Source organism: Ahaetulla prasina, chromosome 5, assembly GCF_028640845.1.
Source record: "Ahaetulla prasina isolate Xishuangbanna chromosome 5, ASM2864084v1, whole genome shotgun sequence".
NCBI classification, from domain to species: domain Eukaryota; kingdom Metazoa; phylum Chordata; class Lepidosauria; order Squamata; family Colubridae; genus Ahaetulla; species Ahaetulla prasina.
Window position 1 is genome coordinate 3,808,988 of NC_080543.1, and position 21,471 is coordinate 3,830,458.

At 43.7% G+C, this 21,471-nt stretch overlaps 1 protein-coding gene across 1 annotated transcript in view; it reads left to right on the top strand.

Annotated features, from left to right (window-relative positions):
• FCHSD2 (FCH and double SH3 domains 2) overlaps positions 1 to 21,471 on the top strand; it is a 212,883-nt gene that overhangs the window by 141,817 nt on the left and 49,595 nt on the right. Inside the window, exons 8-9 of the mRNA XM_058185398.1 lie at positions 6,169 to 6,291; positions 11,916 to 12,011. Of these exons, the coding sequence (XP_058041381.1) occupies positions 6,169 to 6,291; positions 11,916 to 12,011 (219 nt within the window). The remainder of the gene's footprint in view (positions 1 to 6,168; positions 6,292 to 11,915; positions 12,012 to 21,471) is intronic.

A 21,471-nucleotide genomic window follows, 5' to 3' on the forward strand; every position in this document is an offset into this window, starting at 1 on the left:
TATCTTAATAATAGACAGAGAAATAAGCAACAAAGACAGCGTAGGTATTTAGAAGAGGAAATTTATAAGAAACAACAATTATTAATACATAATCCACATGATCAAAAACTTAAAGATGCAATAAAGTTACTACAGAATCAATTTAATATGATAATGGCTGATCAGGTGGCAACAAATATACAATATGCCAAACATAATACTTTTGTAACGCAAATAGACCTGGTAGGTGGTTAGCATATACTTTAAGGAAAAGACAAAACAACGTACTATAGAAAAATAGAATACAAAGGTAAAGAGAGATATCAACAGGATAAAATTAAAAAGCTTTTTAGAATATTATACAAATTTATATCTTAAAGATAATATATTGAATAGGGATATTGATAATTATTTGAAGGAATATAAGGTTAAAAATTTAACTTTAGAACAAGCGGATGAATTGAATCGGCCTATAACCTCGGAAGAAATTATTTTGGTAATTAAACAATTAAAATGGGAAAACTCCTGGTACAGATGGGCTCACAGTTAGTTATTATAGGAATTTACAGGATGAGATGTTAGGTCCACTTAAGGAATTATTTAATCAGATACAACTAGGAGGGGAATTCTCATGGAGAACCTCTTTATTTCATTGATACCAAAAGAGGAACAGGATTGTTCTAAACCTGGGAATTATAGGCCAATCTCACTTTTAAATAATGATTATAAGATTTTGTTAAAATAATAGCTAATAGATTAATGTTGATTCTGCAGCGAAGAATTCATAATGATCAATCTGGATTTATAAAAGGGAGACAGATGAGGAATAATGTTAGGCAGATTGTTAATTTACTGGAGTACTTAGAAAAGAAAAATTTTATTCCAGCAGCATTTATTTTTCTCGATGCAGAGAAAGCTTTTGATCGATTGCATTGGGATTTTTTATTTAAATTAATAGAAAAGATGCAATTTGGAGATGGTTTTTTAAGAATAATTAGGGCAATTTATGGAGAGCAAACAGCACAGATTATAATCAATGGTAGCTTAACAGAACCTTTTAAGATTGCGAAAGGAACAAGACAGGGATGTCCTTTATCACCATTATTGTTTATTTTAACTCTAGAACCATTATTGGATAAAATACGAGAAGTAAAGGAGATAGAGGGAATTAGAGTTAGACAATGTGAATATAAGTTAAGAGCTTTTGCAGATGATTTGGTGATTACTTTAACAAACCCTATAAATTCTAGTAAATCTTTGTTGGAAATAATTGATCAATATGGGAATGTCTCAGGGTTTAAGGTAAATCAGAAAAAGACAAAAGTGATAATAAAAATATGGCCAGACAACAGAAAGAAAAACTAGAGGAAGTAACAGGATTTGAAATTGTAAAGAAGGTTAAGTACTTAGGGTTTATATTACGTCATCAAATGTGAAATTGTATAAGAATAACTATGAGGTTTTATGGCAAAAGTTCAGAAGGAGTTGATTGTTTGGAAAAATTGCAATTATCTTTGCTGGGAGAATTGCTGCTATTAAAATGAATGTTTTACCTAGATTTTTATTCCTCTTTCAGATGATACCAATAATTAAGAAAGATAAGAATCTTGAGGAATGGCAGAAGGAATTAACAAATTTATATGGGAAGGTAAAAAGCTAGGGTTAAAATGAAAATAATTCAAGATTCTCGGAAAGGGAGGTTTAAAATGCCTAATTTTAAATTATATTATGAAGCAGCTGCTCTCTGCAATAAGTGATTGGTTTAATTTAACAGAGGACAGAATTTTGAATATAGAAGGTTATGATTTGCTATATGGATGGCATGCATATTTAATTTATGACAAAAAGTGGATAAGGCCTTTAAAAATCATGTGCTAAGAAATGCCCTTCATGTGTTTGGAAAAATACTCTTATAAACTAAATTATAAGGTTCCTATATGGGCAAAAATTAAAAGTAAGGTAAAAAACCATCATAAAAGCTCCCATTAAAATTTCGTTAGGCTAGCCCCGCGCGATGGAATAAGAAAGGTCTTGAGTTCGCGTTTAAAAGTTTGGAGGTTGACGCAACCCCGGAGGCAGCTCATTCCAAAGGGCAGGAGCCCCCACAGAGAAGACTGTCCCCCTGGGGGTCACCAGTCAGCATTGTTTGACTGACGGCACCCTGAGGAGACTCTCCCTATGGGAGCGCACAGGCCGATGGGAGGCTATAGGTGGCAGCAGGCGGTCCCGTAAATAACCCGGTCCTGTGCCATGGAGCGCTTTAAAGGTGGTAACCAACACCTTGAATTGCACCCGGAAGAATCTTTGATCATCATCATCATCATCGTTTAACGACCCCATAATCCCTTGCAACGGGGTGGAGTCTGGGCAACTGAATGGAGCCGAGTGTTTCCTGGCCGGATGCCCTTCCTGTTGCCAGTCCAGAGTTTTGTTCCACAGATACATTCTCATTGTGCCCAGAGATAGAGAAATATCTGCCTCTACCTAGGATCGAACGCGCAGCCTCCTGATTGTGAGGCGAGAGCGCCACCTCTAGGGCACCGCACCGCTCCTAAATATAATCTTCGATGCACAGGTTCAAAACCGTGGCGCCCCAAGAAATAATGGCTGCAATTAGCCAACCTCCGTTGCCCAAAATTAAATATTGCTAAATATCCTTACTGCCCTTAAGAAGAGCACCTACCTATAAAGTCAGATTGCCTGTTAGAAATTGCAGGCTTCTTGAAAAAACCCGTCCCTTTTATTTATTTATTTTTTGAACTATTCGGAATGCACGTTTTGTAATTAAAACGTCTCATTTTATTGTGTTTTTTTTAATTTGCATTTATATCCGCCTTCTCCAAGGACCCAGGGCGGCTTACACTATGTCAAGCAATAGTCTTCATCCATTTGTATATTATATACAAAGTCGACACCTCCAGTTTATGTATTACAAGATACACTTTTTCCAGATGCCAAAGCATTTTGAATGTCTGCGGAGGTTCTCCGTCATCCAGGTCATGTTTGTCCCAAAGGAGCCTTTTTTTTTCAAGAAGCACCAGGACTTTCTGGTTTTTCTTTGAAGACATTTCGCTTCTCATCCAAGAAGCTTCTTCAGCTCTGACTGGATGGTGGGGAATTTTATTTTATTTATTTATTTATTTGATTTTATACCGCCCTTCTCCCGAAGGACTCAGGGCAGTTCACAGCCAAAATAAAAACAACATAGCAATAAACAAAAGTTAAAAACATATTTAAAAACTAATTCTAAAATTTGGCCAAAAAATTAAAAGTAAGGTAAAAAACCATCATAAAAGCTCCCATTAAAATTTCGTTAGGCTAGCCCCGCGCGATGGAATAAGAAAGGTCTTGAGTTCGCGTTTAAAAGTTTGGAGGTTGACGCAACCCCGGAGGCAGCTCATTCCAAAGGGCAGGAGCCCCCACAGAGAAGACTGTCCCCCTGGGGGTCACCAGTCAGCATTGTTTGACTGACGGCACCCTGAGGAGACCCTCCCTATGGGAGCGCACAGGCCGATGGGAGGCTATAGGTGGCAGCAGGCGGTCCCGTAAATAACCCGGTCCTGTGCCATGGAGCGCTTTAAAGGTGGTAACCAACACCTTGAATTGCACCCGGAAGAATCTTTGATCATCATCATCATCATCGTTTAACGACCCCATAATCCCTTGCAACGGGGTGGAGTCTGGGCAACTGAATGGAGCCAAGTGTTTCCTGGCCGGATGCCCTTCCTGTTGCCAGTCCAGAGTTTTGTTCCACAGATACATTCTCATTGTGCCCAGAGATAGAGAAATATCTGCCTCTACCTAGGATCGAACTCGCAGCCTCCTGATTGTGAGGTGAGAGCGCCACCTCTAGGGCACCGCACCGCTCCTAAACATAATCTTCGATGCACAGGTTCAAAACCCTGGTGCCCCAAGAAATAATGGCTGCAATTAGCCAACCTCCGTTGCCCAAAATTAAATATTGCTAAATATCCTTACTGCCCTTAAGAAGAGCACCTACCTATAAAGTCAGATTGCCTGTTAGAAATTGCAGGCTTCTTGAAAAAACCCGTCCCTTTTATTTATTTATTTTTTGAACTATTCGGAATGTACGTTTTGTAATTAAAACGTCTCATTTTATTGTGTTTTTTTTAATTTGCATTTATATCCCGCCCTTCTCCGAAGACTCAGGGCGGCTTACACTATGTCAAGCAATAGTCTTCATCCATTTGTATATTATATACAAAGTCGACACCTCCAGTTTATGTATTACAAGATACACTTTTTCCAGATGCCAAAGCATTTTGAATGTCTGCGGAGGTTCTCCGTCATCCAGGTCATGTTTGTCCCAAAGGAGCCTTTTTTTTTCAAGAAGCACCAGGACTTTCTGGTTTTTCTTTGAAGACATTTCGCTTCTCATCCAAGAAGCTTCTTCAGCTCTGACTGGATGGTGGGGAATTTTATTTTATTTATTTATTTATTTGATTTTTATACCGCCCTTCTCCCGAAGGACTCAGGGCGGTGTACAGGCAAAATAAAACAGATAGTACAATATACAATTTAAAATGCAATTAAAAAACTTATTTTAAAAATTGGCCTGAAAAGTATACAATGAACTAAAAACCCCATTTAAAATTAGTTAATAAGAAATTAAAATTTAATAAAATTCAATTTAAGCCAGCCCCGCGCGAATAAAAAGATATGTCTTCAGTTCGCGACGGAATGTCCGAAGGTCAGGTATTCGGCGTAAACCCAGGGGAAGTTCGTTCCAGAGTGTGGGAGCCCCCACAGAGAAGGCCCTTCCCCTGGGGGCCGCCAGCCGACACTGCTTGGCGGATGGCACCCTGAGAAGTCCCTCTCTGTGAGAGCGTACGGGTCGGTGGGAGGCATGTGGTAACAGCAGGCGGTCCCGTAAGTACCCAGGCCCTAAGCCATGGAGCGCTTTAAAGGTTTAAAGATTTCTACTCCTTGCAGACAGCTGGTCTCATTTGGATCCTTTGAGAGGGTCCTTGAGGCCACCTGGAGGTTTACCTGTATCCTCAGGGTCTCACCTGAATGGTGCAAATGGTCCCTGTAGTCTGCAATTTTTTTCCCCTCTGGAAATCCACCCCTACTCCCACACCATTCAAAAGTGCTTCATCCCAAATTGGATAGCTAAAAGGTCTGTAGAGATTCTCCACCATCCAGGTCATATGCTTTTTCCAGAGGCAACTGGACTTTCTGGTTTTTTTCTTTCGCTTCTCCTCCCAGAAGCTTCTTCAGCTCCGACTGGATGGTGAGGAAGGGAAGGATTGATGCTCCTTGCAGATGGCTGGTCATTTACATCTTTTGAGAAAGTCGTTGAGGCCCCTTGGAGATTTATCTGTGGGTCCTCTGAGTGGTACAAATGGGCATGGAGCCTTCTTGGCTGCAGGATATTTTCTTCACTGTTGGCTCCACACCCATTTGCACCACTCAGGTGAGACCCTGAGGACACAGGTAAACCTCCAAGTGGCCTCAAGGACCCTCTCAAAGGATGCAAATGACCAGCTCTGTCTGCAAGGAGCATCAATCCTTCCCCTCCCCACCATCCACTCAGAGCTGAAGAAGCTTCTGGGACGAGAAGCAAAACGTCTTCAAAGAAAAGCCAGAAAGTCCCATTGTCTCTTGAAATAAGCATTTTGAATTTTTTCCCCCCTTTGAAACGTGCTAAGCATTTTGGTTCAGCGGAGTGGATTTATGAGTCACTCCAAATACAGGTAGTCCTTCCACTTGCAACAGTTCATTTAGTGACCCGTTCAAAGTTACAACAGCACTGAAAAAAAGGGGATTCGTGGCCGTTTTTCACCCTTATGACCGTTGCAGCGTTCCCCCGGTCATCTGATCAAACTTCAGATGCTTGGCAACTGACTCATATTTATGACGGTCGCAGTATCCCAGGGTCATGTGATCCCCTTTGCAAGCAGAGTCAATGGGGAAGCCCGATTCACTTAACAACCGTGTTAACAACTGCAGTGATTCACTTAACAACGGTGGCAAAAGAGGTTGTAAAAACGGGGCAAAATTCACTTAGCAACTAACTCACTCAGCAACAGGCATTTTAGGCTCAATTGTGGTCATAAGTTGAGGACTATCGGTAATCGGAATCACTGTCGGTTGACTCATCTTGATGGCTTTCGAATAAATTTACGAATAAATTTCTGCTTTTTATTCCCTTTTCTTTGCACGCAGGCTCTTGATGGCAATGTATACGACCACCTTAAGGATTATTTAATGGTATTCAGCAGGACTGAATTAGAAATATGCCAATCTGTACAAAGCACATTCCAATTTCTTTTGGAAACTTCAAGCCGGGTAAGTTTTGCAAATTCAAAAATCTTTAATTTTATTTTATTTTTTGTCTGATCTTGAAGGCCATTCAGAAATGGGAAAAAGCAGGTGTGAAGTTCGGGGAAGCAGACAAATGCCACTTTGTCGGTTCGGTGTTGGCATAAACACCTGGATGTGATGAAGTTGGGAAGGGAGCTTCTTCGGGCAGTCCTCAACATACGGCCATTCATTGAGTGACTGTTCAAAGTTACGACAGTGCTAAAATAAGGGACTAGTGACCGCCACAGCACCACCACCCCCGGTCATGTGATCAGGGTTCAGCGACCCTTTGAAGTTACACTGAAAAAGGCCAAGCACAACCTGTTATGTCCCCTCCTGACCACAACCCAGAAAGACACGCGAGCTGACTTTCCTTGCCAGAAATTTACTCCGACAACAGATAACAGTCCTGGCAATGAACCTGCGATTGCCTGCCAAGTTCTCCTCAGACCGTAATTTGCAGTTCAGGAATAAACAGAAGTCAAAGTCTGAATCACGAAAATAACACAGTCGAAGCTCCCAGAAGTCAGTCTTTGTCCGTCACGGAGCCCAAAGGCAGCTCCACCCACTTTTATACCCTGTGGGGTGTGGCTCCGTGACTCAGCACTCCCTGGGCCGGCCCCTTCCTTCCTTTTGCTGCGCACGCTTCGCTCGGCGTCGCTGCCTTGCATCTAGCCAAGATTGATCCTCCTCAGCTGGCTCTTGGGGCGTTGCCAGGGAGGAGGAGAACGGGTCGGGGGAAAGAGGCTGTGTCAGCTCCTCCTCCTCCACCTGGCCTGCCTCTGGGACCTGGAGCGGAGCCAGAGAGGAAGGTTCTGCAGAGGGAAGCCCTGTCGGCTCTTCCCCCTCACTCTCTCAGTCACTCTCAGCCAGGAGGCCTGGCTCGGGCCCCGCAGACACAACAAAACCAGTCCTCACACTTACGACCGTCGAAGCATTCCCGATGGTCAGGTGATCAAAATTCAGGCACTTGGCAACTGGCATGTACTTACGACAGTTGCAGTATCCTAGGGGTCCTGTGAATCGCCATGTGCAATTTTCCCAGCTGTGGCTTCAGACAAGCAAAGTCAGTGGGGGAAAGCCTGATTTGCTTAATGACCACCTGATGTGCTTAACGACCGCCCGATTCGCTTAATGGCCAGAGCAATTTGCTCAACAACTACGGCAAAAAAAAATTAAATGGGGGAGAAGTCACTCTGCCTTGCTTAGCAGTGGAAATTTCGGGGTCAGTTGTGGTCGTAAGTTGAGGACTGCCTCTAGCGGCGACTTATAACCGTTATCTCTGCCGTTTGTTTTTGTGACCGTGGAAAACTGTTCTTCACAATCTTTTCTTGTTGCTTCCTTTTATGCTCCAGAACGTAGCTAGCATGTCACTAATTGGGACCCACCAGGTAAAACTTGAACTTATTCCATGTTGGGGATAACAATTAAATCTCCCAAATGTTCCTGTAAGATACTGATATCACCTACTTGCTATACAGTTAGTCCTCGACATAACGACAGTTCATTTAGTGACCGTTCGAAGTTACAACAAGTTTGAAAAAAGTAATTCATGACCGTTTTTCATACTTATTTTTTTTTAAAGTTTTTTTATTTTTTACAAACTCATCAATGTGTGAACAGCATTGCACCTGAGTGTCATGCAATTTTAATACAAATAAAACAGTATTAATCATATTTATTTCATTTAACAAGCTTATATAATCCTTGTAATAATACACATATTTTTATTAGATTATAATCTTTCACTATTTAATCGTTCATTATTTCAATGTGTCATTTCTATACCAATCGCCCCATTCTAAGTGTCATACCTTTTAATACAAACAGAATATTATTAATCGTATTTATTACTTTTAAACAAGCTTATATAATTCTAATAATAATATAAACATTTACCGGATTTTTTGAAGTATAAGACGCACGTTACTTTTTGGGGAGGAAAATAAGAGAAAAGCTGATTGGCAGGTAGATTGGTCTCCTGGAATACCCCCAATCAGCTGTTCCCAGAGGTGAATTTTAGCAACAGGTTCCTTGGTTGTGAGCTCTGTGCCTTGCTTTTTTTTTTTGCTTTTTTTCTGCCTCTGAAAGCCTCCAAAACAGAACTTCAGAAAAAAGCCTCTAAAGCTCTGTTTGGGGCCTTCTTTTCTGAAGCTCTGTTTGGAGGCCTTTTTTCTGAAGCTCTGTTTGGGGGCTTCTTTTATGAAGCTCTGTTTGGGGGCTTCTTTTATGAAGCTCTGTTTGGGGGCTTCTTTTATGAAGCTCTGTTTGGAGGCCTTTTTTCTGAAGCTCTGTTTGGGAGCTTTTTTTCCTGAAGCTCCGTTTGGAGGCCTTTTTTCTGAAGCTCCGTTTGGAGGCCTTTTTTCTGAAGCTCTGTTTGGGGGCTTTTTTTCTGAAGCTCTGTTTGGGAGCTTTTTTTCTGAAGCTCCGTTTGGGGGCTTTTTTTTCTGAAGCTCCGTTTGGAGGCCTTTTTTCTGAAGCTCCGTTTGGGGGCCTTTTTTCTGAAGCTCTGTTTGGGGGCTTTTTTTCTGAAGCTCCGTTTGGGGGCCTTTTTTCTGAAGCTCCGTTTGGGGGCCTTTTTTTTGAAGCTCCGTTTGGGGGCTTCTTTTCTGACGCTCCGTTTGGGGGCTTCTTTTCTGAAGCTCCGTTTGGGGACTTTTTTTCTGAAGCTCTGTTTGGGAGCTTTTTTTCTGAAGCTCCGTTTGGGGGCTTTTTTTCTGAAGCTCCGTTTGGAGGCCTTTTTTCTGAAGCTCTGTTTGGGGGCTTCTTCTCTGAAGCTCTGTTTGGGGGCCTTTTTTCTGAAGATCCATTTGGGGGCTTTTTTTCTGAAGCTCTGTTTGGGGGCCTTTTTTCTGAAGCTCTGTTTGGGGGCTTTTTTTCTGAAGCTCCATTTGGGGGCTTTTTTTCTGAAGCTTCTTTCAGCCTCTGAAACCTCCGTTTGAGAAGCTGGGCAGGGCTACATTCGGAGTATAAGACGCACCCAGATTTTCACCCTCTTTTTGGGGGGAAAAAGATGCGTCTTATACTCCGAAAAATACGGTATGCTAAATTGAAGTCCTTCCATTATTTGCTTGTTCAATTTATAATCCTTCATTATTTAGTTATTCAGTATTTCAATGTTATTTTTATGTTAGTCACCATATTCTGCATGTCATACATTTTAATACAAATAAACTGCTCAAAAAAATAAAGGGAACACCTATACAACACAATGTGCTGTATTTAATAACAATACTTCATTCCTTCAGATCTAGAATGTCTTACAGTATTTTTGTGTTCCCTTTACTGCATACTGTAAGACATCCTAGATCTGAAGGAATGAAATAATTCTTTTTAAATACAGCACGTTGTGTTGTGTAGGTGTTCCCTTTATTTTTTTTTGAGCAGTATATTTCTGATCATATTTCTTACATTTACTTTTTCACTGTTGCAACCTCCCCACAATCACTGTGATCAAAATTCAGTCGCTTGGCAAACTGGGTTCATATTTATGACGGTCGCAGTGTCCCGGGGTCACGTGATCCCCTTTTGCGACCTTCCGCCAAGCAAAGTCAGGTTCACTTAACCACCGGGTTACTCATTTATCAGTCGCACCGATTCACTTAACAACGGTGGCAAGAAAGGTCGTAAAATGGGATGAAGCTCAGTTATCAACTGCCTCGCTTAGCAAGAGAAATTTTGGGCTGAATTGTGGTCATAAGTCGAGGGCTTTCTGTATAGCTGCTCCACAGAGTGACGGACCCAAATCAACAAGGATGGGTGTGTTCTGTCAATTCCAATCTTGTGTGTAGAATGAAAACCAAACAGACCATCTTAAGCTATTATAAAAGATCACTTGAATGTTGTTATCCCATAAATATTATTACTTGTTGTATTGTTTTCATGTTTTGAATTGGATGCTATGGCACTTGGAACGCTATCTGTGAACTACTTTCAATCGGTTCGTTATTAAACAAAAAAGGATAGAATTGGATTAGACACAATTTTGGAAATTCAAATTAATTTGGAAAAAGGAGCTCTTTGGAAGAAGAGCGTGTAGATTAGAACCGCAACTGGATTCCCCAAATGTTAAACAACCCATTTTCTTCACCTTAAAACGATTTACTTTTGAGGTTGACAGTTTTGAGGGTTAATCCCCCTTCCTGCCTCTTTTCAGGTATTTGGATAAGCCTTTGTGGTTAAACCTGCCTTAATTTACGTGTGACTTTTATTTTCCTGTTATTTCACTTTAACCTGAGGCTGAATGTTCTTTTCATTACCGTTGTGACAAGTCTGAGTTCCATAGCAGAGTCTATAGTCTGTTTTTAGAGAGATTAAAAACCCGATACCGGCATTAAAAAAAACAAACATGTACACGTATTTTTAAAAAAGGTGCCATAATTATTTCCTGCAATTGAGCAGTTGGCTGGCTAGGAATTTTTAGAATAAAAATACAGTAAATAAATAGGAATGTTTTCTGGATTGGCTTTTTATTTAAGAACAACGGATCTGTCCATTGTTATATGCAGTTCAATTGTAGGAATGTGTTGTTTTAATAATTTCAGCACAGCAGGTAAGTTCTCAAGTCACGACCATTAGCAACCATTCGAATTTGCAGCGGTGCTGGAAAAAAGGTGGCGTACTATCGTTCCTCGCATTTACGACCGTGGCAGCGTTCCCACAGTCACATGATCAAAATTCAGACACTTGGCATGTATTTATGATGGTTAGGGTTACGGTTAACCTAATCCTGGGGATCACGAGATCTCCATTTGTGATCTGCAAAGTCAGTGGGGGAAGGCAGGTTCATTTAACGGCTATGTGACTCTCTTAACGCCGTCTGCGAAAATGATCATAAAATTGGAAATGTTTCGCTTAACAACCACCCTGTTTAGCGACGGGAGCTGCAGTCCCAATGGTGATCGCAAGTCAAGGACTCCCTGTACAGGAAGTTTCTCGATTTATGACCACAATCATCTCCTTTTAATGACCCCATAATCCCTTGCGGGGTGGAGTCTGGGCAACGGAATGGAGCTGAGTGTTTACTGGCCGGATGCCTTTCCTGTTGCTAGGGCGGAGTTTTGTTCGGCAGATAAATTCTCATCGTGCCCAGAGAGAAAAATATCTGCCTCTACCAAGGATCGAACTCACAGCCTCCTGATTGTGAGGCGAGAGCTCCTCCTCTAGGCCACCGCACCACTCTGATTTACGACCACAGTGGAGCCCAAAATTTCCATTGCTAAGCGAGACAAGTGAATTTTGCCCCCATTTTACGACCTCTCCTGCCGCAGTTGTTAACGGAATCACGGCAGTTGCTAAGTTTGTAACACGGCTGTTAAGCGAATCTGGTTTCCCCATCGATTTTGCTTGTCAGAAGGACGCAAAAGGGGATCATGTGACCCCGGGACTCTGCAACCGTCATAAATACGAGTCAGCTGCCCAAAGTTTGAATTTTGATCACGTGCTGCAACGGCCGTAAGTGTGAAAAATGGTCGTAAGTCGCATTTTCCGGCGCCGTCGTAACTTTGAACGGTCCCTAAATGAACCATCGTAAGTCGAGGACTTACCTGTATTGGTCCTTTACGGCTTCTGACCCAGCTCTGAACACGGTTGCTTTCCCTCTTTTTCAGGTAGTGCGAGATTACAATTTTCAGCTCTTCTTGCAAGAAAACCCCGTCTTTCACAAGCCGCAGTCCTTCCAGTTTCAGCCGTGCGACAGCGACACCGTAAGCACACTTTGAACCCAACCGCTTTGGCTTCCTTTTGTGTGTGTTGCGTATGTGTGTACACGCTTTTCGAGGGCCCCTTCCATTCTGCAAGGAGAACAAGACCAAAAAAAAAGCACACACAACGGAGGGAGGCAGACTTTTGCATGAATCCCCAGCAGGGAAAAATATATATATAAAACCGGAAACTCACCTGGTGCTTTTCGGTTCCTCTAATTTAATTCCCCATGCTGGCTGAGGGATTCTGGGAGTTGAAGTCCACAAGTCATAAAGGGGCCATAGTTCCCCATGCTGGCTCAGGAATTCTGGGAGTTGAAGTCCACAAGTCATAAAGGGGCCCCAGTTCCCCATGCTGGCTCAGGGATTCTGGGAGTTGGAAGTCCACGAGTCATAAAAGGGCCATAGTTCCCCATGCTGGCTCAGGGATTCTGGGAGTTGAAGTCCATGGATCATAAAAGGGTCATAGTTCCCCATGCTGGCTGAGGGATTCTGGGAGTTGAAGTCCACAAGTCATAAAGGGGCCATAGTTCCCCATGCTGGCTCAGGAATTCTGGGAGTTGAAGTCCACGAGTCATAAAGGGGCCATAGTTCCCCATGCTGGCTCAGTAATTCTGGAAGTTGAAGTCCACGAGTCATAAAGGGGCTATAGTTCCCCATGCTGGCTCAGGAATTCTGGGAGTTGGAGTCCACGAGTCATAAAGGGGCCATAGTTCCCCATGCTGGCTCAGGAATTCTGGGAGTTGAAGTCCACGAGTCATAAAGGGGCCCCAGTTCCCCATGCTGGCTCAGGAATTCTGGGAGTTGAAGTCCACGAGTCATAAAGGGGCCATAGTTCCCCATACTGGCTCAGGAATTCTGGGAGTTGGAGTCCACGAGTCATAAAGGGGCCACAGTTCCCCATGCTGGCTCAGGGATTCTGGGAATTGAAGTCCCACCCCTCTTAAAGTTGCTAAAGTTGAGAAATGCTCCACAAAGAAAAGGCGTGCGTTACTATACTTCTCCTTTAACCCCTCCACCTGTTTGTAAAAATCTAAATTAAGAGCCCCGTCTTTAAGTGGGCCTTTTGATCTGAAAGGGGGATCATTTTAGCTCTTTTTTCCCTGATTTGATTTTTGTGCCACCCTATGGGAAAAGAAAGAAACTGATCTTGTTTCATTGAGTTTTATAACCGATAATATTCTTTCCTATCAAAGTAGCCCTTTTATTTATTTACTTGTTAAGTTTCTATGCTGCCCCTCCGACTGACAAAGCGATTCTGGGCAGCTTAAAAAGACACACACAAAAAGAATTCACATTTTAAAAAGCTGAGGAAAAGCTAGAACTAAGGAGACAGGATGGTACCGGGGATGAGATCTTTTCTTTAGCCCGTCGAATTAATCTGATTATTCAGAGGATGATCGTAGAAATGATTCCTCTTGATTATTTTAAAGGAACATGTGTGTGTGTGTGTGTGTGTATTATATTTCCAGCCTATTGCTTGGTTCTGCATTCTAGAATCTCTGCAGAACTTTCAGAAATCGTTTATGTTAAGCACGATTTACGACCAAAGATGGACGAAAAACTAATTAGCCGTAAAAAAAAAAAAGCGATTATCTGCTTCGTTTCAAAGAATTAACTCCAATTTATATTTAAAAGATTTACGTCTCGAAATATTTGCAAACTCATGGATCTCCAGCTCAATGGGTGTCCCCAGATAGCTAAAAAAAAATAAAAATAGTGATTTTTCTGGGTTTTGTTTTATTTTTCCTCATTTAGTTTTATTTCTAAGAGTCAGAAAGCACTGATTTAAAGCAAAAATGAGGCTTGAAGCCGCCCAGAGTTGTTTTGTGACCAAATGGGTGGCAAATAAATTCAATAAATAAATAAATAAAATAAGTTTTAAAGCTTTTGCAAAACTGTCCTTCGCCCAAAGAGAAAATGGGGGAACGGGTGGGCCTTTCGATACAAGGACCCTCCGTACAAACTCCAAATGTGCCCTTGAAATTCAGATACAGATAGTCCTCGACTTACAACGGTTCATTTAGTGGCCGTTCAAAGTTACAACGGCACTGAAAAAAGTGACTCGGCACGGTGTTTCACACTTACGACCGTTGCAGCATTCCCAACGGCCACTTGATCAAACATTCAGGCACTTGGCAACTGGTTCATATTTATGACGGTCGCAGTATTTGGGGGCCATGTGATCCACTTTTGCGACCTTCTGACTAGCGAAGTCAACGGGGGAACCGGATTCACTTAACAACGGTGTCACTAAGAACTGCAGTGATTCATTTAACAAGCGTGGCAAGGAAGGTCATAAGATGAAGCAAACCTCGCTTAACAAACGTCTCCCTTAGCCGTAGAAATGTTCTGGACGTAACTCGAGGACTGCCTGTAGTCCTCCACTTACAACCACTCGGTGCCCATTCAAAGTTACGACAGCGCTGAAAAAAAGCGACTTATGACCCTTTTCCCCTCCCCCCCCACACTTTACGACCATTGTAGTCATGTGATCCAAATTTGGACACACACACCCCCCTTGGCAACTGACTCATACTTACGACCCTTGCTCTGTCCCAGGGTCAGGAGATCCATCCCCTTCGTGCGACCTCCTGACATGCAAAGTTGATGGGGAAGCCAGATTCACTTAATGACCGTATTACTAACTATGCCCACCCGCTTCACAACCGTGGCAAGAAATAACCTACGTCTTAATCATAAACATGGGCGCAAAACTCACTTAACAACCGTCTGGTGTAGCAGGGGAAAGTTTCGAGCTCCGTTGACTTTTCCTTCCGGAAGAGAAGGGCCTAGGGTTTAACTCGGGGGTCTCCAAGCCCTGTTCAGAAATGGGCCCTGCGTGTGGCATGTCGGGCTGTGCTCGCATGCGCACCGGCTCGCCACTTGTGCAAGCCAAGCCATGTGCAAGCCGGCCCGCCCGCTCTTGGGACCCGCCTGCAATAGATTGGAGACCCCCCACCCCCCGGTTTATATGACCCAGAAGTCTTCAAACTTGGCCAGTTTAAGACTTACGGACTTCAACTCCCAGAATTCTCCAGCCAGCCATGTTTGGAGACCAGGGGAATTCTGGGAGTTGGAGTCCACGAGTCTTAAAGTGGCCATGTTGGAGTCCAAGGGAATTCTGGGAGCTGGAGTCCATGAGTCTTAAAGCGGCCATGTTGGAGACTGTGGGAATTCTGGGAGTTGGAGTCCACGAGTCTTAAAGCGGCCATGTTTGGAGACCAGGGGGAATTCTGGGAGTTGGAGTCCACGAATCTTAAAGTGGCCATGTTGGAGTCCAGGGGAATTCTGGGAGTTGGAGTCCACGAGTCTTAAAGTGGCCATGTTTGGAGACCAGGGGAATTCTGGGAGTTGGAGTCCACGAGTCTTAAAGCGGCCATGTTGGAAACCGGGGGAATTCTGGGAGTTGGAGTCCACGAGTCTTAAAGTGGCCATGTTGGAGACCGGGGGAATTCTGGGAGTTGGAGTCCACAAGTCTTAAAGCGGCCAAGTTTGAAGACATCTGAACTGACCTCTCCTGCAAACGCTCTATGAAAAGGCCTTGGGGGGTTGCATATCCTTTGACTAACCGTATTGACCTGTTGTTTGCCTTGCAGTTCTAACCGTGTTGTGTGTGTGTGTGTGTGTTTGTGTGTGTTTTGTGTGTTGTCCTTGTGCCACTTTTGACATTCAGAGTTTTAGTGCCGTTCAGCTGGTGGATATTGAGCCCTCACTTGTCAGTGCCCTCAGAGTGACCTTAGTGGAGGTATATGGCGCCATCTCACCGTTAACCCTTCCGTGCTTCTTCCGTTCTCATGCATGACGCGCCCCCCCCTTTCCCTCCCCCCCCAAAGGTTATGACCCGACTGGCTTCCATGTGCCCCGAGCAGCCCCCCCCCCACACAAATGCATCGCAGGTTGCCTCGCTCTCCTTCCGCTTCCAACAAAGCCCCGTGGCGTTATTTGCAAAAAAAGAAAAAAAGAAAACGAAAATTCAAATTTATTTCTTACCGTGGGAGAGCTTGCTGGTCTTCGATCCTACGCAAATGTCCTCGCTATATCTCAGCATTTCACTTGGACCCAGAAAATGACGGAGGTTTTCCTGGGGGGTGGGGGAGAAGAGGAGGAGGAGGAGGAGGAGGAGAAGGAGGACTGGTAGTAAAGAAGGAGAAGGAAGAAGACTGTTGGAGTACTTGTGTTGCTTTCTGAGCTTGGTGGTTTTCTTGCAGACGTCTCATGACCCAACTAGGGAACCACATCAATGCTGGAAGGGAGTGGGATTTGCAGGGCGGAGAAAGAGAAGGAAAAGAAAGAGGGGGAGGAGGACAAGTGTGAGGTCCTTGGTGCTCTCTTAGCTTGGTTGTTTTCCTGCAGACGTTTCATGACCCAGGTAGGTAACATCATCAGTGCTTGAAGGGAGTGGGTTTTGCAGAGAGGAGGAAGAGGAGGATGAAAATGCTGTGGGATCCTTGGTGCTCACTGTGCTGGGTAGTTTTCTTGCAGACCTCTCATGGCCCAACTAGGGAACAACATCAATGGTAGAAGGGGTCCTTGGTGCTCTCTTAGCTTGGTTGTTTTCTTGTAGATATTTCATGACCCAGCTAGGTAACATCATCAATGCCAGACAGGAGGAGGAGGGCTGTGGGGTCCTTGGTGCCCTCTAAGCTTGGTGGTTTCCTTGCAGACGTCTCATGACCCAACTAGGGAACATCATCAATGCCAGACAGGAGGAGGAGGGCTGTGGGGTCCTTGGTGCCCTCTGAGCTTGGTGGTTTTCCTGCAGACGTCTCATGACCCAACTAGGGAACATCATCAGTGCTAGAAGGGAGGGGGGTTTGCAGAGAGGAGGAAGGAGTGGAGAAGGAGGAGAGGAGGGGGAGGACTGTGGGGTCCTTTTTGCTCTCTGAGCTTGGTGGTTTCCTTGCAGACGTCTCATGACCCAACTAGGATACATCATCAGTGCTGGAAGGAGATAGGCTTTGTGGAGAGGAAGAGGAAGAAGAAAAGGGAAAGGAAAGGAGGCAGAAAAGGAGGGCTGTGGAGTTCTTGGTGCTCTCTGAAATTGGTGGTTTTTTTGCAGACGTCTCATGACCCAACTAGGGAACATCATCAGTGCTAGAAGGGATTTGTATGGAGGAGGAGGAAGAGAAGGAGGACATTCAAGAAAGGCAGAAATAAAATGGAGAGACAAAACAACCTCCTGCCAAATATTGAAACACGGCTGTGCTAAACTTGTGATGGATCCAGCCCGGGGACTAGAAGATAGAACGTGAAATTTCTCATCAGCCTGTCCTTCTAAACTTCTTCAGATAAAGGACCTGCAAAAAAAAAAAAAACCTTACATCTTCGGAGTCCAAGTGAAACGCTGAGATTTGGCGAGATCGTTGGATCTTCTTCAGCCTTGGCAACTGTAAGAGATTTGGACTTCCAGCTCCCAGAATTCCCCAGCTGACAAACGCTGGCTAGGGGATTCTGGGAGTTGATGTTCGCCCCTCTTAAGGTTGCCTGCAAGGTTGCAAAAACATAGCCTAGGAAATACGAAGAAAGGAAATTGAAGAGGCCCTGAAATCAGTACGGATCCTATCAGGATTTGGGATCAACTTTCACAGCCAGATATTCGCTTCCAGACATTGGAAGGACTCGATCTCCTTGCTAAACGCCAGGTTGACAAAAAAAAAACCGACGACTAACATTATTGACGCAAAACGAGACACGCGGAACTCATCCAAGCAGTCCTCGCTTACGGCCATTTGCTTAGTGACTTTCAAAATGACAGCGGCACTGAAAACAGGGGTTTAGGGGGTCGGTCCTCGCCCTTACGACCGTCGCAGAGTTCCTCGTGGTCACGTGATCCAAACGTCCAGGCACTTAGCAACTGGCATGTGTTTATAATGGTTGCAGCGCCCCAGGGTCACGTGATTTCCCCACTTTTGCGACCTTCCTGTGCCGAGCAAAGTCAGTGGGGAGAAGGTGGATTTGCTTAACGCCCATGTGCTTCACTTAACAACGGCGGCGGTTCGCTTAACAACCCTGGCAAACCCAGTTGTAAAATCAGGCGTGAGTCACTTGAACCGCCGCCTTGCGTAGTGCGATGGTTAATTTTTGGTTTCAGCCGTGGCCGTAAGTCAAGGAACTTCTGTTTGGAAGTCTCCCGTTTTTCTATCTTTAATATTTTATTTCCTTCCGTGAAGACTTTTTCTGGAGAAAATGAGAAATAGGCTGTGCTGTCTTTTTTTTTCCCCCCGGGCACATTAATAATGTGATTTCTAGAAAGCAGGAATGGAGAACTGTTATGCATTTGGCCACGTCATTTTCATTTCATTATGTGGAAGCCCTCCAGGAAGTTTTTCTGCTCGCTTTCCGTGGAATATTGCATGATTATTTTCATTGGGCGTCGGGCCGGAGTCGTTGCTTGGGATCATCTGTTTAACTGCATAATCTTGCTGACCTCACTAGAAATCAAAACTTTATTTTCTCTACAGGACAAAAAAAAAAAAAAATCTCCTTCTTGACTGCAATTGAAACGATCATTAATGTTAACATCAAATACCTCTTCCTAGGTGTTTTTTAACATGCCTCACTAGGGTGCAGAGTTTCAGGCGCAAAAGTCCACCATTTGTGGTTCTTGATCTGGGAAATTGTGATATATTTTTTTCTGTGCTCGGTGACTCGGCTTCCCAAGATGAGAACCTACGGTGGGGTCTCTGCCTGCATCTTCAGTTAAATGTTTGGTTATCATCCGTTTGGTCTCGTCGTTAAGACACTAGGGTAGAAACCTGGAGATGGGGAATTCTAGTTCCGCCTTATGCTCGAAAGCTGACTGGGTAACTGGGCCAATCACCAGGAGACGGTGAGTTCTAGTCCTGCTTTAAAGATGAAAGCTGACTGGGTGACTCTGGGCAAACCACCAGGAGACGGTGAATTCTAGTCCCACCTTAAGTATGAAAGTTGACTGGGTGACTTTGGGCCAATCACCGGGAGACAATGAGTTCTAGTCCTGCCTTAGGCATGAAAGTTGACTGGGTGACTTTGGGCCAATCACCGGGAGACGGTGAGTTCTAGTCCTGCCTTAAAAGTGAAAGCTGACTGGGTGACTTTGGGCCAATCACCAGGAGACGGTGAGTTCTAGTCCTACCTTAGGTATGAAATTTGACTAGGTGACCTTGGCCCAACCACCAGGCAATGGTGAGTTCTAGTTCCGCCTTATATATAAAATCTGACTGGGTGACTTCGGCCCAATCACCAGGAGACGGGGAGTTCTAGTCCCACCTTACACATGAAAGCCAGCTGGGTAATATTTGGACCACTCCTTCTCTCAGCCCAACCCACCTCACAGTGGGTTGGTGGGGCCTCTGGTGGCTCAGACTGCTAAGACAGTCTGTTATTAACACAGCTGCCTGCAATTACTGCAGGTTCTAGTCCCACCAGGCCCAAGGTTGACTCAGCCTTCCATCCTTTATAAGGTAGGTAAAATGAGGACCCAGATTGTTGGGGGGCCAATAAGTTGACTTTGTATATAATATACAAATGGATGAAGACTATTGCTTGACATAGTGTAAGCCGCCCTGAGTCTTCGGAGAAGGGCGGGATATAAATTCAAATTTTAAAAAAAGCAGGGTTGTTGTTGTGGAGAAAAGGGGAGGAGGAAGGGCTATTATATACGATCCCCATCTTGGGTTTCTTATGAACTAATAAAGACAGGGTAAAAATAAACCCATCTTCAAAAAATTAAATGCAGGGGCTGCGAGCGCTATCGGCGTAGCCCGGCAGAAACAATTTTTGCAAAATTTCACAAAAAGCATCTGCTACCCTTAGTGGGTCTCATCACGAAGACAGAAAGCTAATTCAGGAAGGATGCGCTTGGAGTCAGAAGGACCCCCCTTTCCCCCCCCCCCAAAAAAAAATATGCAAGCTACGGAACATTTATTATTATGCCCACTAATGCAAAGATAAGCATATTTGCAAAGGCCGGGAACGAGAGGAAATTCGCTGGTGGTTTTTTTTTTGTGTGTTTTTTTTTTTTGCGTCTCCTGATCGGAGATGGCGGCCCCTTCCTCAAGCAGCCTGTGAGAAAAACAGCCATCAACCCCCGTAGAGGTTGGCAAGATCCACGTTGCAAAGAGCTTGCACAAACATTTTCGAAGTTGTCCTTTCCTGTTTTCGTCGATTTTTCTGCCTTACTAAATGGTATTAAATGACCGTCTGTAGATTGCAGATGGGAGTTGACTGGGAGAGCCTTTTTTTTTTTTTTGGTTTTTTTCCTTTTTAAAGAGTGACTCAACTTTGTCCACTCCGCAGAAGGTAGTGTAACGTTGAAATTGTAGAGCAGGTTGGACCTTCAAGGTCCCTTCCAACTCTGTTATTCTATTCTATTCTATTCTATTCCTATTCCTATTTCATTCCTATTATTCTATTCCTTTCCTATTCCTATTCCTATTCCACTCACTCTTCTTTCTGATTCTATTCTATTCCATTCCATTCCTATTCTTATTCTATTCCTATTCCATTTCTATTCCACTCCACTCCACTCTTCTTTCTGATACTATTCTATTCTCTATTTATTCCAATCTCTATTCTATTCTATTCCTATTCCTATTCTATTCTATTCTCTATTTATTCCAATCTCTATTTTATTCTATTCCTATTCCTATTCCTATTTTATTCTCTATTTATTCCAATCTCTATTCTATTCTATTCCTATTCCTATTCTATTCTATTCTATTCTATTCTATTCTATTCTATTCTATTCTCTATTTATTCCAATCTCTATTCTATTCTATTCTATTCTATTCTATTCTATTCTATTCTATTCTATTCTATTCTATTCTATTCTATTCTAATCACAACGGTGCTTTGGAGTTGGAAAAGACCTTGGAGGTCTTAGTCTAGTCCAGGGGTCTGCAAACTTGGCTCTTTTAAGACTTGTGGACTTCAACTCCCAGTTGAAGTCTCATTCGTCATCTTCAGGCTTCAGCTTCGTGCTTCTGGGAGCAATGTGTGATTGCAGTTGTTTCTTCCTTTTTAACTGCTAGTGGGGGTTTGAACTGATTGGGTGGGAGCTTGGCTGTGATCTGATTGGATGGGGGTTTTTTTGTGCTCTGATTGGCTGGGGGTATGTCCTGTTTGGGTGGGGGCTTCATTGTGCTCAGATTAGTCTGAGTTGCAGGGGGATTTGAGCTGGTGAGCTGCATTGCTGTTGTTTGGCTTCGTGTTTGTGGTCGTGCTACATCTTCATAGTGGGTGTCAGTCTGCTGCATGTATGGATTGGAGGGGTTTGAAATGGCTAATGTTGCAGCTGCGGTCTGGCTTCTGGTCCTTGGTCGTGCTTCATGATCAGTGTGGGTTTGGGTCTGCTTTCTGGGTGGATGTGTGGTGGTGACATCCTGTGTGGACCTCGTGAGTGTGGGTCTGGTGTCATTCCTTGTGTTAGGGACTCGTTTGTCAATAAGGGCGGGTTTCCAAATGGCTGATAGGCGGGAGG